Source organism: Pollicipes pollicipes, unplaced genomic scaffold (assembly GCF_011947565.3).
Source record: "Pollicipes pollicipes isolate AB1234 unplaced genomic scaffold, Ppol_2.1 Scaffold_7231;HRSCAF=8579_pilon_pilon_pilon, whole genome shotgun sequence".
NCBI lineage: Eukaryota > Metazoa > Arthropoda > Thecostraca > Pollicipedomorpha > Pollicipedidae > Pollicipes > Pollicipes pollicipes.
The window spans coordinates 19,966,327-19,982,721 of record NW_023597034.1 but is presented as its reverse complement, the minus strand read 5'-3'; the positions used below and the strand labels follow the sequence as shown (position 1 = coordinate 19,982,721).

The window sequence follows — 16,395 nt, the reverse complement described above, 5'->3', positions numbered from 1 at the left end:
TGGTTAACGCAGACGCGTTTACCACTACACTACCGGCACCCTGTGTACCGGTGTCCTGTGCTGACGCAGTCCTGGGTGGAGCACGAAAGCGCGAGACATCGATGCACGCCAGATGGCAAGACCGCCGACATCACCTTACGTACGGCCGACCAGCGATTGCCGCTTCCATGGGATAGAACCGAGCTTATCATCACTGGCTACGTGTATTCTCCCGCCAGGCACGACAAGTGTTTACAAAACCGCGGCCGTGTGCGAACAGTCCTGTCTGCGGAAGCCCGAGGCAGGTCCAGCCGCGAGGGCGCGCAAGATCGGGGCCAGCCGTCCAGTGCAGCGGCGCGGAGGTCCACCACCAGCCAGCGGCCGGACCAGCTGAGCGGCGCGCCGGGGCCGGGCTGCACCGGCCGCGACCGCTCGGTCTGGCGGGGCCACCGCGGCCGTGTGCTCCCAGGTCGGCGGAAGGCAGGGCCTGGGCGGCGTCACTATCAGCGGACGGCCTGGCCCGACTGGTCGCCAGGTTTGAGACCGGGCCAACACTGGGACGGATAGTGACTTACAGACCTGTCACAGACACGCCCGAGCGGAGCACATGGCCCGGGCCATGGGCGCGCTAACTGAGGCGGCGACCAGCGCCACCCTGAGGGGTTTATCACGATTGTATATATGTGTAACGCGATGGAGTGGATGCTGCCATATATGTGGATGGACACGCGCGGGTCCACGGTTACAGCACGCACGGTATAAAGCCCATAACATATCACACACGTCAACTGCATGGTGGGTCTCATGTCCTAAAAGTACGCGAATGGAACGTTCACCAAAAGGCACCGGGCGCTACAGCCGTCACAGCCAATATCCCAGTCAGGAGTACAATCATTTGCAGACGAGAGTACAGGCAAAGGGGCCGAGTTTCACTCAAGAGTACAAATGCTTCACACATCGTGTGGGTTCCCCGCGAGAGTTTGGGGTCGCCGCGCGTGCGGCAGCGGTCACCGGGCGCCGGCGCCGGCGGTGGCGGTGGCGGTGGCGGTGGCCGTAGCGGCGGCGGCGGTGGCGCCCGTGGACGGACGACGGTCCAGGCCCGAGAAGCTGTAGAGGTGGCGCGCGCCGCGGCCGGCGGCGGGCTCCGGCGCGAGCCCGGCCGCCCGCGGCATGCGCCAGTAGACGCCCGCGTAGAACAGGACGACGAGGGCGAGCATGGCGCCGCCGAAGCCCAGCGAGCCGAGCAGGGAAGCCCAGCTGAGCGGACGCGCGCCGCAGCCGAGCGCCTCCCACAGGGTCAGCGTGCCGTTCGCCTGCGACCGGCGGCTCGTCACACAACCGACAGGGCGCGGGGAGGGGCAGGGCGGAGCCAAGCGGAGAGCGGGCACGCTGTCCGGTTACGAAGACTCTGCAGAAGCGAGGCCATGCCCGGCCGGTGGGTCGATATCACACGCAATGTGTTACATTCGCTTCTTGCACTTCGCCGGTATCTACTGATATCATCTCTGGGTGGCACAAACCAAGCGATGCTGTCGTGTGACACAAGAAGAAAAACAGCCACGTGCGGACCAGAAAATAGGCAGAAGCGACACTAGCAGAAGTCTCACACCTTACCAATATCAGCCACTGAAAATCACGTCGCCTGCACGGCATGCGTCAGATATATGTAGAGATGTCCACATAGTGCAGGACGTCCACGAAATATCCCAACGTCCACTGGCCTCAACACCGTTTCAAACTAACGACTTTTGACGTCACATCCCGGCCACCCACCAGATCCATGACGTCACGGCAGGTGTGCCAGTTGTCGGGGTCGACGATCACCGCCTGGGCCGCCACATTCTGGCGCTCGTACAGCGCGCTGCAAGAGCCGCACGCGCTGGCGCTGCCGTTGGCCGCCTGCAGGAGAACCAGGTCCGCCCGACGAGGGGGTCAGCCGCCGCCCACGTCCAGCTGCCATCTCCCAGCTGTGACGCGGCCCGGGCGGCAGCATGGCTACAGGTCCCCACTGCACGGCACGACGAGTTCCACATCCGCCAGACACTTACTCTTGACCAGGCGAACAGCTGCCATCAGAGGTTCGACATATACTTTCAGAGCGCCATAACCGGGTCGTCGACACGACTACATCAGCCTACAGCATGCCCTACGCGTGGGACATAAATGTGTTTTGTGTGCTCGTGTCAATATTTCAGAGTTTGGCATATCCAGAACGCTAGCATTACACGTAGCACATTTCTGCATAACGTATCATTCTACCTCTCAAAACATCTTCACATTCCGTTGGCCTGGTAAGCACCAGAAGCGTGTGTTCTCCCGGGCGGTACCCTGGTACCGCTCACGAACCAGACTAGCCCGTCATCAGCCGTCGGCAGCGCTCCGTCCCCACACCGAACCGCGCCTGCGCCGCTCGTCAGCCACCCGCGAGCGCCGCCGTCGGCGTGGCGACACCAGGCGTAACGCATAGCGCGCTCCAAAAACCCCCGATAATGGCCAAGGGAGCGTTTGTGTGTGGGATCATCTTAAAAAAACGAATGATTTTCTTAAGCCAAGTGGCGTTCAGGTCGCAATACATGATTCAAATCATGTACCGAAATCGTGGTCCATGTGCTGCTTTTACCATGCTGCGCGATACTACCATCTACAGCTTACAGATAATTATAATGCGCATTACTTAGACATGCTATTGTAATGGAATGTCTACGTTGTCTGTACTGTGTGATTACACACGGCGTACTTCCGAAAACAAGTAGGTTCTTTTCCAACACAGCCCTTGTCATGCCTTTCCTTGGCTTTCTGTGACCGAGCAGCCCCAAAAGATATCCGTGTGAACTCCACGTGCGCACAATATGCCACAAAGGAAGATAACCGGCTGGCCGTGCGCCGCAGCTGCCGGGCGGCCCGACTGGCGCCGCTATCCCTGGCGTGCCCACGCAGGCCGCTGACAATGAGCTGGCGCCTTATCTCTCCCTATCTTATCTCGTGTCCCCCCTTTCGTGCAGCTGGGCGACTGGGAAGAGAGGGGACGCGCAGGGCGCGTTGAAGCCTAGTTTGAGTTTGAGTTGAAAGGAGGCAGATTTACGATGTCGTTGACAGACTAGACGGCATAAACCCGGCTCACCCGAGACTTTCGTGGGCTGTTCAGTGCGTGCAAGAACAAATACCGTTTACAATGACGATCAGTAGTTTCAGTCACACATTATAAACGGGGACACTAGAAACGCCAGTAGGTACGAAATGCCACGTTAAAAATTCGAAGGAACTGGCGAAGATTGGTCGCCGCGAAGATCTTTCGATGACATGGCCACCAGACCTGCCCGGAATCAGGGGAATAACGGCGTCGATAAAGATCACATAACAGGCGCAGCGTCCGAAGCCGACCTCCGTCACCATTCCCGGACCTAAGCGAGAGGAACAAACTTGGCTCCATGAGAGTGACTGATACAAAAAGTCCCAGTCGCCTCATAAAAAGTCTACTCCCTCAACAGCTTCCCAACCGTTCGCGAGAGAACCACCAAACTCCCTTTGAGTGCTCAGTTAGCAACACAACGCAACGAAAAGACAAAAAATAGCCTAATTAGGTCACGTCATTTGGCGAAACTATGGCATCATGACAATGAAAAATTGATTGAATTCCGCCGGCCAGCACACATTTCTCTTGAGATTCGGTGTTTTGTTTTCGCTCAGACAATTTGATGCAAGCATGAAAGATCTATTTTATTCTCATGCGAAGTGAGCGGTCACGCACACCTGAACCGAAGCTACGCCAAGACCATGCCAAGGAACATCAGGCCAGATCAAAGGTCAGATGTCTTACTTCTGAAGGACTCTGCCACGGATTCAGCACAAAATTGTGGTTTACAGGGAAAAGGCTTTAAGTAAAGAGATCGCTCCTTTTTGTGTGAAAAATTTCCTCACGCCTAAGTTGTGAACGGAGTCCGCGACCGCGACTGAACGCCGCTTCAGGCCGTGTAGATCAACCATCATAGGTGAACTTCATATGTGATGTCAAATTGTTGGAAAAAAGTAAAACTCAAATGCTAAAGTTTGTTGGCTATCAGTTGAGCAGTTTGTGTCATGGGAGCAACACTACACAGAGTCACGCGGCCATCCCGCGGAGCGTTTTCCACCGCTGCGACAACGGCCCGCGTCTGGCCGGCCGGCCAGCCATCGCCAGGCGCGGCCGCCGTCCACCGTCAGATACCCGGAAACCAGCCATCGCCAGGCGCGGCCGCCGCTCACCGTCAGACACCGCCTCGTCCGGTTGTCCGCCTCCACGAACGGCAGCACAGCCGGCAGCAGGGCGTAGCTGCCGTCGGGCCCGCGCGGCGCGCACAGGTCGCAGCGCACCAGCGCCAGCAGGTCCGCGTAGTAGGCGTACGCCTGGAGCAGCACGTGGGTGGTGTCGCGGTCCAGCAGCTCGTGCGCGCACCAGGACTGGCCAGGACCCGGCTGCCGGGTACAGACAGGCGTCACACACGGCCGCAGCAGCGGCAGTCCGCACCCTTGCGCCGACCAGCTCGTCCTGGGCACCACCAGGCATCATGAAATGGACACATGCTACGTAGTACAGCCACCGAACTACGCTTCTTAACACGAGATATCCATGCAGATGTTTGCCTAACGTATCAGTTATCAAACCCGGTGGCATTAATCTGGCTAATTTTACGGCAAACATGTTAGTTTTGATAGGTGACAGATTACCGTGCTCATCAAACCAATCTCGGTGTTCGCTGCCACTGCTGTATGAATCGTGGCAAAAATAGAATAACCAAGTTATCGAATTAGCTGAAACACAAAACATCGGCATGCTTGCTGTCACTCGGTGTTCGCTGTGCGCGAGCGGCCGGTGGCTCGCTCGGAGGCCCCCACAGAGGCGCTCTGGTCATCACACGGCCACATATACCAACATTTACAGGCACTCCAGTCAGGAACACACGCACACCGCTGATGCACACACACACATACACGCAAATACGGGTGAGGTGGACGTACCCCCATCATGCGAGTGTAGGCCAGGTCGACGGCCCGTCGAGTCTGATAGCAGCTCAGGCAGGAGGAGAGCGGCCGGGCGGCCATCGCCATGCAGCGGGTGGTTCTGCGGCAGTGGGGCGGCGATCAGGGCCGCGCGGGGCACACCAGGCCGACGGCGGCACCACACCGCGCGCCACCAGCGGCGGTCAGTGCCGCGCGGGGCACACCAGGCCGGCGGCGGCACCACACCGCGCGCCACCAGCGGCGGTCAGGGCCGCGCGGGGCTCCCACCAGCGGCGGTCAGTGCCGCGCGGGGCACACCAAGCCGGCGACGGCACCACACCGCACACCATAGCCCGCCACGCCGGGTTCAGCGACACCACAGTCAACCAGGGCGGACGCAGCTCTCTGCAACTCAACTCAGCAGTCTCTCTCTCAACGACAGGGCACTGGTTTCACACCGTCACGGGACAGGCAGAGGAAGCCTTATAGCCGGTCGGCAAGCGTATGTGGGGTACACACAGGAAAGACGAGAAGGACTGTAGAACGGAGGAAATACAAGAATTTGTCAACCAGCGGTACGACTCACAGAGACGGCGCATTGCTTGGCTCGACTGAAACGGAAACGTCAGTTGGCAACTAGAATGGTGCGACACTACACCATTGTGCAGCATTACGTGATACATAAGACGCTTCCCAGTCCTGTGCGACCAAAGGGCAAAGGTCACTATGCGTTAACTTTCCGTTTAACTGGACGGCACAACTCAAACTAGATGGCGAGTTCCGGTCACATACAACATGCTTTGCGGGCGCTGCGAACCACCCAAAAACCCCTATGCAAACCATCAGAAACAAGTGTTATGTAAATGCAGCCTGCTGCAAACCACCCACAAAAAAACATATGCAGGCCATCAGAGACAAATGTTATGTAAGTGCAGCCTGCTGCGAACCACAAAAAAGCAAACCATCAGAAACAAATGTTACGTAGATACAAACACATACACACAAACATAGTACCCTGCACATGATCCACAACTTTCAATGGATCAAATTGACAGCGACATATTTGCTGTGATATGACCTTCCCGACATGCATGGCATGGTTGCAACACCTACCAAATGCCTCACGTCAACCTACAACCACCGAGGCCTTACACTTACTGTGTAATTGCATCAGCCAAGTCATTCAGCTCCTGGATACACTTCTCGCTCGTGTGCAGTTTGTCCTCATCAACGTAGGAGTCTGGTACATCACAATCTCGGTCCCTGGGGAGCCAGCCGATAAAAACAGTCCTTGGCACTGCATATGTGGGACACAGGCGAGCCGTTCTTTCAGAAGAAGGGTGGGTCAGGGCAGGGTGATTGCATCTACCTCGTTTTCTGGTTGCAAAGTACATGTCTTATTACTGGAGCATGAAATTACCCGTGACCAGGAAGATAAGTGTTATGTTTACGCTTGAACGCCATGAGAACCCAAACAGTAAAATAATACACGTAAGCGGAAGTGTTGGCTGTTCAAAAATGCATTGTTTCCCTGCATATATTGCAAACAATATTTTCACTTCGTCATCTAAACAAATTTCAATTTATACAGCCACCCGCTTGCAAAGTATGGTGTGCCATGCAGGAATGTGCAACACAGTAATTAATAATAATATCGGTTGGATAAAGGGCCTGTGTTAAGGAGAATGCCACGTGTATGGTCAGACCTTCTCAGCTGTGGTTGTGTTCCGCAGTGAAGGCCACACGGGATATAGCCCACGCGTCATATTCCACACAAAGTACAACAATATTGACAAGTGTCTGCAGACACAGGACGTTGGGGACGCCAATCTCGCGACTTACAGAGAGATCCACCGGCGACAGAATTCACTGATATGATTCGGGGGATTCAGTGGGGTAGAAAACTGATAGAGGGCTTACGAGCTACTCTTTCATTTGTATCGACTGCTTTCCAAAACTGGGCAACACAAAACATTTATTCGGTGTTAGGACTTCATAAATAGCTGATGCTTTCAAATATCTAGCGCTCCAGCTCTTTATTAAAGTATTAATTATTGAAAGTATCAGGTCATTCATTCCCTTGAGATAACGCTCTGAGCCGATTAAGTTGAAGATAAAAAATTATTGTCGAAACATTAACGGAAAGCTATGCAAACAGCCATTTTCACGTCTCACAGCTTAAAAGCGTCGGGAATGAAACAGGGCTCAATCCGAGACCATTGGATGTGGGCTTTCTACAGACAAGCTTTCAAATTTCCCATGTAACTCTGGAAACAACTGCTGGTTTCAAACCTCTCCTTGGTGTGTTACACATGAAGGAGATGCAAAGAGACAATTTCATATTCTTCCTCCTTCGTGAACCCTCCTGTTATGTGCTTCATGCAGTTGGAAGATGCCAGCTATGGTCAGGATTCTGTGAGTGGTTGGCAGATAAGCAAAACAATCCTACTGTAGGTCTCCATCCCTTCTACCCATTGTGCACAGCCTAGTCAGCGAACGTGGCAAACTAACTCAGCACTCAGCGGTACTGATGCATTGACATAGAGAATGTCACCTTTATCAGTCAGCGATCGTAAAACGCTGGTGCCTTAATGTTTCGAGTAAGGCGGCAACACCAGCCTTCTAAAATCGAACAATTGTTTACTGCGGCACAAAGTCGCCTGAGGCAGTAAGTTTTAGGCTGGTTTTACCACTGGAAACATGCAACTTACTTTTTTGATAAGCATATTGATGCTGTCATGATCCAAAACAGCAATATGACCTGAAAAGAAACCACGATCATCACGTCACCAATGCATGAATCATTGCATTTGTACAAGTACACTTAGCCTACGAACATACTGACTGGCTTGCAAGTTTGTGGTATGAGGCTAAACGCGACCATATGCTTGGTGTGAGCCTGTGCGGGGGTGATCTCCCCAATCAGTGTAGTGTAGGGGGCGGCATCTAGGGGTAACCCCAACAAGCGTCATTAAGACCGGGGTTTTATTCGTCTCCGGTTGGCTGACATACAAACTAGCGTATTGCTTTCCCATGTCAATTTCAAATCGTTTCGAGACTGTGCACACCTCGCGGGCCAACGCGTCCCAAACCGTGTAGACCACATGGGGGGACTAGCTAGCTGACCAATGACCTTATCCAGTTTTACTCGTTTAAAATCAAACGGAAGGACCATTTCATACAATGCCAGGCTGTTCTCTTTGACAATGGAATAATTAGTATGCCGATACGGCTGCCCTTGTCCCTGTCTCAACTGCAGCAATGGGATGAATAACTGCTATTCCGCTGCAGGAAAAACATTTCGTTTTCGTCGGCCTCGATTTGCCGCTAGCCTACGTGGCACCAGCAGCCCCGTTTAACCATTCAACGCAATCGGATACTGACATGACCTTCAATGTCCACTCCAGTCAACAAATCAGTCAAATTGGTCTCTGTCCACCAATGCATCCCGCATGCTTGTCCTCACCGCGCTGCGTGGTGAACGTCTCGCTGATCCGTGTATCTTTGGACCAAGTACTTAAGTCGGACCGGATGCGTTCTCTCAAGATTGTAGCGATCTCCGCCTCTCCGAAGCTGACTTACTGCTGCAACTGCATCACTGATATATTTCATTTACACTTATTTAAGTATCAATTTTGCTTTTACACAATGCTTGCAGCTCCAGAAACCCAAAGAAAAACGCATTTTATGAAATTATTTTTTCTTTACCAGCTCAAGATGGATACCTGTCCCGACCAACTTCAGGCACCTACACGGTAACAACACACGAAGGGGCTGACACACATCAAGGCTATGCATGCCCCCATGCAGGATGCACCCGGCGTTCACATGAACTAAGTGTAACTCATACATTGTTCAGACGTTATGCTATCCCACCGACCTTCCTATCAGCTTCTGGCATCCACAGGATACCCCCTCTCCTTTATGGCATAGGATCTTAATGGCAGAGCTCCATCTACCTTTGCCATAGGAAGAATTAAAAAATCCCTATGCGCGATCGATATGCACATGTAGGAGCTACAAAAGGCCAGTAGAGACTGGGTAAGGGTACCCTGGTGTCCTTGTCAGAGACCTCCCCCGATACCACCGCTCGCACACAGCATGGTCCACGAAAATTGGTCAGCATCCGGTGCACTGTAGCTGGATAATTAAATTTTCCCAAGCTGTACTAGTATTCTCCACAGCAACACTATCAAGAGCATCAGCATCAGGTACATCCGGCACCATCACCACCCACCGCACCCGCCTGCTGCACCAATGCCACACTGTGGCAGTGGGTGTGATGTTCAGTGCCTGAGGGTAGGATCGGTGTGGAGCTTGACCTGGGCCAGCTGTGCAGCTGGGGGATGGTAGCTGAGCCTCATGAAACAAAATAATTGATTTAAATCATGGCTTGGTGAGTGGGTACACATATCCTTGCATGTGACAACCCATGCATGCAAAGCAAGATGCCTCCAAACACTCTCGCCAAACATGTGGCGCCCATTCCTCTCACACTGCCATGAGCTGCTCAGATTTGGGCCACAGAACTGTTACTATCCCCTCAGATCTTCAAGTGCTTTTACATAATTACTCTGAGTAATGGTGAAGGATGATTTAACTTGAGGCATTTTAGAGCTTTAGACAAAATGTCTAACCACCCAAGGTGTTAAGTTAACACCAAATTTCAATGCATATGTCCAGTAGCATGAAAACTGTGGGGGTTTTGGGGGCCAGGTCCACACCATAAGTGAGGGGCCCACTAATCCATTTTGGCTGCAACAACTCTTTCTTGAGCAGATTAACATCAAACTGGTGTAAAAACTGCATCAACAACACTTCTCTGAAATCCCCAAAAGAAGGAGGCTGAAATTCAATAAGGAATCAGATGAATACCATTATTTTTCCAAACCAGGGAGGCAGCTAACCTCAACACATTCCATATAACAGGCACAGGTACCACAATGATCTGCAGGTACTGTTAGAACACAACCCCTACTTTGCCTCCCCAAAGTTCAGCCCAAGACCATTGCAATATAGGCATAAGTAAGGAAAAATCAGGGCTTCAAATGGTGATTGGATATGCATACCCACTTTTGTCATGTTTATTTGCATACATAATATACCACATTACAACCCTACTCACAGCTGTTTTTCCAGCCATGGCCTATGATCAGGCTTCTAGGGTACCACTCACAGGCCAGGGACCAGAGAACCATATCTGAACACTGTAAGGAACAGAAAATGAACAGAGTGCTGTAATCCTATCTAGGCAAAAATGAAAAAATCCAAAGGAGCTGGTCTATTCCCCCATTACACAGGCAGCAATTGTAAATATGAAGGTGGTGAGATGGCAGCAGTAAATACAGTGGAAACAGGATGGTGAGACATATAAGCTAAAGGTAGCCTTTGACTAACTCCCCCCCCCCCCAATTCTAAGTGCCACATCATTACAATTTGTTAGTATTATTTGACCCATACCTGGCTGGAAATCAAGTTACATTTAGGCATAGGTCATGTTGCTCTTATAAGCCTTATCAGGCAAGCATGCTCCTGGTTGGCTGCCAAAGTTTTTATGTACCCTTCACTATAATAGCCATACAATATTACAGGCAAAGCTGCAATGTCATAACCATCTTCATATGATGGCTATGCTTGCAAATATATGGCAGCTTGGTCTTATACAGCACTCTTGCTCACCTGTTGAATACTGTGCATGATGGACATTTTGCTACACCAAGAAGTAAATGTTGATTACAATGTTACACAATGAATTGAAGCACTTTCACGTGATCTTGATGACTTAAAGCAAAATCTGAAATAGAACCAAATGTTATCACCACATATCCATACACAAATGCACACACAATTGCCAACAGCATGCAAACATACAAATAAAATAAGGGCAGTCAGCTCAGGAGTTTTGAGAATTGAGTTTGGAGATGACCATTTGGGGAATTTTAGGGCATGTCATCTGGAAATGGCCATGCAGCACCCCACGCTTCAAGTTCTTATCCTGACTGACTTCAGCACACCACGAGGTGTTTGTCAAACAGCAGCACCAAGAACTGATAAGCTCTGACACACAACCATGTGCCTTCATGCTTTTAATGAGCATGCACTGATTTTAAAAAAGCATTTTCAACAATACAGAGACATCAGTCCTGCACCTCCTTTCCTCGCGAATGGAAAAACGTTACAAAATCCCCTTGCTTGCGCACTTTCCTGTGCAGTCAAAACGATGGCCGATTGGTACTGCCGGCGTAAGCGTCGCACAACCCACACTAGATACGACCAGCGAAAACAAACCTTTCAAAACAAGCTGGGATCATTGACCTGCTTCTGGATATTTGACGCACATCACAAGAAACGCGCGTTTGTGAACGTGTTCAGCTGCAAACACATTGAGATTCGTATTCAAATTGACATTCGAGTAATACTTCAATGTGTCTGAAACGGGGTTAGCACAAAACGGGCTAAAAGTAGCTTATTTTCCTTTGTTGGCGTCATTTTTCGTCTAAACCGGTTCTAACCGTGCAATGATATATCCTACCCCAGTTTGCTTGGGGAAGCTCGTCCTTTCTTTAGAATCCATCTGAGAAAAAAACAAACCTGAAATGGTCTGAAGAATGAGTACTCACCCCAGGAAGATAGAATACGAAACCTGGGACCTGCAGTCTGCACGGGTCGCGCGGCGCCGGCTTCTGAGCAGCTTTTGGCGGCTGCTAATGGGCAGGCAAAACATTCCCCCCATCGCGACGGATGACCGTCGCGATGCGGGCCTTGCCTCGCCGCTCGCGGTTGACATTGCGCGTGCAGGCGGGGCGCAGCGCGGGCGCCCTCTCGTGCATGGCGCGGGCCCAGGTGCACCCGATACTTCAGAGTGGTTGGTTCGAAGATCCGTCGCCAGACAGCCGCCACCCGGGCTGTCGGCTATCCCGGCACGGATGCGGATTGGAACGTACAGAGTTCATAAAGTCCAGTGGTCAAAAAGTCTAGGATCGCAGCAGCCAGCGCTCACAAGACCCAGAAAACGTCCAAAGCCCCTTGGACAGGGGAGAATCATAAAGTCCAGCGTTCCTAAACTCCAGCGTGCGTGAAATCCACGGTCCTGGGATGTTGTCCCACTTCTTCGCAACCCTTCACCTAATGGTTCGAATATTACCCGATAGATGGCTACCTGAGCCGATTTCACCCGCCTCAGCCGACGAGTGACGTCATGCGGTACAGTGCTGTCCAGTTAAACCACTGTGCATGGATGCGGACAGCGTCTTTTGTTTGTTTGTTTTTTTTAGTGCACAAATTTTGCCGCGTCAGCACGCCCTTGGCGGCATGCGCATTAGATAATTCAAAACATTGGTCCCTGGCTCGTGGCATCGCAATAGCTCGTTATTCGGCAGTAGCTGCACGGTAATCGTGGAAAGTACTTGTCGGGCTGCCTGCTGTTTGGTATTGTGGGCTATGGATAGGATTATCCGCAGTATTTGGTTCCGTTATTTATTGTATGGGTTGGTGATGTTTCTCATATTTTGAAGGAACTGACGACTGATGCGTAAGGCTGACGGATTTGATGTCTGTTCCAGGCAGGCAAGCATATAGATCTCCAGCTCCTGGCACGCTAACCTATATTGTTAGTGACTATTTGACTGATTCCCCTCCCTCCTCCAATTGCAAATTCTTTCACACGCTCCTGCAAACGGTGCTTATTCTGAATTCTACATGCCTTTACTCTCAAAGAGAAGGGGTGGGGGCTGTCTCATCAGCTGAATCCGAATGCTACCCCCTGGTAACACACGTTCAATGGCCCAGCCTGCTCGCTTCTTCGATTAAGTACGTTTTAAACGGGCGTGGTTACCAAAATAAGTTGGTTGGCTGAGCGATGAAAATACAACGAAGAGGACCGTGATAATACGCCAACGAATTGGTTTTTCTCCGAATTCGGCTCACTTTCTCACAAATCTGCAGGCTGGAACCCAAGTTACGGCGGGGGGTGAAACCCCTGTAACTGAATAGGAAACCGCACTCCTGGTTGCAAGTAAATAGGAAGTAAAAAAGCAAACGTTGACTGTGAATGTATTCAACTGTCTGCCAAACGTCACCGCTGCCACCGCTCAATCACTGTCTATATGTGGGAATAATAATGTGCAATCGGTTGGACGCGGAGCTCGGACACACAGGCCAGCCCAGAGGCTGCCCAGCTCGACGGTCCGACCGGCAGCCACGCCCGCGGCGGGCCGGCGGACGAGGCAGCCCGGCCGCCAAAAAAAGAACGCATTCACGCGCGCGCCGTCCCTCGCCCAAAAACTGAACCCCGCCACACGCGCGCGAGGCCTGTCCGTGGGGCAGCCCGTGCGCGGTCGAGACGCTGCCAGCTCAGTCGGGCACGTCGCCATCTTGACGTCAGAGCCCGAGGCCCCTGACTCGGTTTCACTCGGTTCGCCGCAGTACACATTCTGGCCGACCGGACATCCAGACGTGTCGGACATCTCGGGATCTCGCTCGTGCTGGACCGGAGCCGCCCCCCCCCCCCCCCTCCTTTTTGACGGGCGCCTTAATGGATGAGCCTCATGTCAGTCAGGAACCAGCACCGGCTAGGGTTTTTCTACCCGTTTGCTCTAGAGACCAAATGCGTCGAACTGGGATCCCTGTGCTATTTATTAAATCCGGTACTCTTGGGACATTTTGAAACGGTGAGTGGCCCCGCTTTGATCCAGGATCAACCATCCCAGTCAGAGGGCCATCGGCGTCAGAGAGGGGACCAATGTATCATGTGTAGTAATAGTAACCGATTGCAAATCTGAAAGAGGACGGAAAGGTCCTTCAGCCCCAATCGAGAAATGCATGGGGTCTCAAGTCTTGGCTGAAAATTATTTTGGGGTCTGCCTGTTAAAGGGGGGGGGGAGAAGGTCGAGGGGTCTCGGAACCCCTTGGAAAGAGCTCTTTTTGGAAGCGCGTAGCCCCAAAAATGGCCATACTGAATGAGAAGGGCAAAAATATTGTCAAATAACAATTCGACAATACCGTAGCAGCGTCTAGCAGTCCAAGAAGCCTTCTCTGGCGAACTCGTGGACCCCCTCTGGCCGCTCAGTCGGGACATGCGGTTAAGTCACCCATCAAATTTCGCGCCAGGTAGTGGTCCAGAATCGGCAAAGACAAGGGGCCATTGAAGGTAATGTCGATCGCATTTGTTATCGAAAATTAGTTTCAGTGCGTGTCCCCGTTCAATAACGACGGCCTCATGGCAGGGCCAAGCGAATACACCTTCAAAAATACTTACCGGTCTTAAAAACACTGCCACGCGAAATGCTCACATGCATCACATATGTTTTCGTGATTGACGTGACAAGTTATTTAGATTTCTCTTTCGGTGAAAATGACAGCATATCGTGCAATTTTCTGTTTCTTGTAAGGATTGTCTGGCCTCCGGAATATCTGGCCGAATTATGACCAGAGTGGCATAACGTGAGAGCTCTGGCACCCACAGATCGGAGTGCAAAAGTGTGGATTCATGTAATGTTGCGCGCAGGAAATATGTGGCTGATAGTAATATCCCTTCTGCATGTGCGTTGTACGTATGTTAAGTACCTATGCTCGCTATATGTCTTAACCGTCGCCCTGATTCGCCGTTTTGCATAACTCGGACTGATATGGGAAGAGGGGGTTGATGAGACCCTCCCCTGCGTTTCCAAGCTTGCAAAGATAGAGCTTGCCGAGAACAGCAGTATGTTGTTCTGAACATGATCTCACGATTAGTGCTAGTTTTTATGTTGTTGACAGGTCAAAGGCCGAATTTTGCAGAAAACCGCACTTTGTAGCTTTCTTTAATGTTTACGAGAACAAGCCGTTGCGGTGACATGAACCTTAAATTGGCGTGTGTCTTGTTCAATTCTGAGTACATTCTGCAGTGCAATTCTCCTTGCCGCCCGCCGCCCTGAGCCAGCCATAGATCGCCGTCGAGCGCTCATCACAAATTGCCGCTGCTCCGAAACCAGAAAATCTAGGAACACGCTTTGGTATCAAAACACGTGCCATAGTCACTGCCTATCATGGCGAGAATTAAACGTCATATTATTGCTGCGCTCGATATCGGCAACGATTTTCCGTGACACGATATTCCTCATTTTGCTAATAACTGAAGCCATAGCGGGCAAAACAGGAAAAAAACAATGCTCGCTTCCTTCCATAATTGCTTGCTCCTAGCTTGACCTCACGCTGACCCCGTCCCAAAATACCAAGCCTCTCGCAACAAGTTGTGCTCTGTCCATGGGCTGGCGCCGAAAGGCTCCGATGCTCTCGAAGCTTTCCACGTCCGAATAACGAGAGCATCTGTATTGACTCGCCAGACTGTTCGCACACGCTTGGCGACAGGCAGGTTGGCGTGAATGAAAATGGCGCGAACGGTAAGATGATCGATCAAGGCAACCGATCGCTTTTGTCGCGTAAGACGAACTGCAGTGAACGCATAAGACCGAAAGAAATATGACAAAGATACGGGTATGGAATTTGAGTATGATCATAATAGTTTTCAATATGCTCAGCTCCTTTCATCGTTTCGCTAAGCCTCTGATAATGGATGTAGGAGCACACAGTGTGGTTACGGCAAGCCCAGTGTGTGGGGCATGCTACAAATGCTCTTGAAACGGGAGACGCAAAAGTGTAGGCGTTAGGCGACAAACAGCCGATTGCATAAAGGAACACCGAGACAAATGTCAGAACATCATGTTATTGCCGCTATAGAGCGGTTACGTGACCGGTAGGTAGTAGGGTGGCGGCGGTTTCTGCCATTTAATTTGATTTTTCAGCCATTTCGGGCGGAGGCAGGTTTTCTCTGATGCATGTCTCGGTTAAGATGACAGCATACCGTGCATTTGTGTTTATTTTCACATTTTTCTGGTCTCCGCAATATCATGCCTAGTTGTGAACGGAGCTGTAGAACGGGAGATATGTGTCACGAGAATTAAAGTGCGAATTTGTGAATTCACGTCATGTAATGTTTAGAAATATGTGGTTGATGGTGATATCCCTTCTGCGTGTGTTATGCCGTACGCATGTGTAAGTACCTACTCTCGCTGTCTTACACATAATCTTATTGTTGTGATGGATATCGGCAATGATGGTCCGTGAAAAGATGATCCTTATTTTGTCGACAACTGCAACCATATGAGGCAAGAATGTTTCCTTGCTTCCATATTTGCTTGCTCGTTGTTTTATCTCATACTGAGCCAACTCCCATGCGACAAGTCGCGGTCTGTCTGGGGTCGGTGCTAGACGACTACGGGGCTCGAGAAACCGGTTCATACCGAACTACCTGTCACGGTTCACACCGAACTACGCCGACCTCACGAGCCCGCTGCGAGATCTTACCAAGACTACGAGGCTTGAGAAACCGGTTCATACTGAACTACCTGTCACGGTTCATACCGAACTACGCCGACCTCACGAGCCCGCTGCGAGATCTTA

At 51.4% G+C, this 16,395-nt stretch overlaps 1 protein-coding gene across 4 annotated transcripts; it reads right to left on the bottom strand.

Annotated features, from left to right (window-relative positions):
* Positions 1-184: 184 nt before the first annotated feature.
* On the bottom strand, positions 185-11,209 carry LOC119110559 (uncharacterized). Of its 4 annotated transcripts, none has more exons than XM_037234433.1 (8): positions 11,157-11,209; positions 10,636-10,750; positions 7,668-7,717; positions 6,115-6,219; positions 4,975-5,077; positions 4,222-4,431; positions 1,753-1,878; positions 185-1,292 (listed from the first exon to the last, which is right to left on the bottom strand). In XM_037234433.1, the coding sequence occupies exons 2-8, from the start codon at positions 10,660-10,662 to the stop codon at positions 987-989; spliced, it is 927 nt and encodes a 308-aa protein (XP_037090328.1). In that variant the 5' UTR covers positions 10,663-10,750; positions 11,157-11,209; the 3' UTR covers positions 185-986. The 4 variants fall into 4 exon arrangements, with proteins under 4 accessions (XP_037090328.1, XP_037090329.1, XP_037090331.1 ...); XM_037234434.1 differs by having other exon boundaries at positions 11,106-11,177; XM_037234436.1 differs by having other exon boundaries at positions 11,161-11,177.
* Between the last annotated feature and the right edge of the window lie 5,186 nt (positions 11,210-16,395).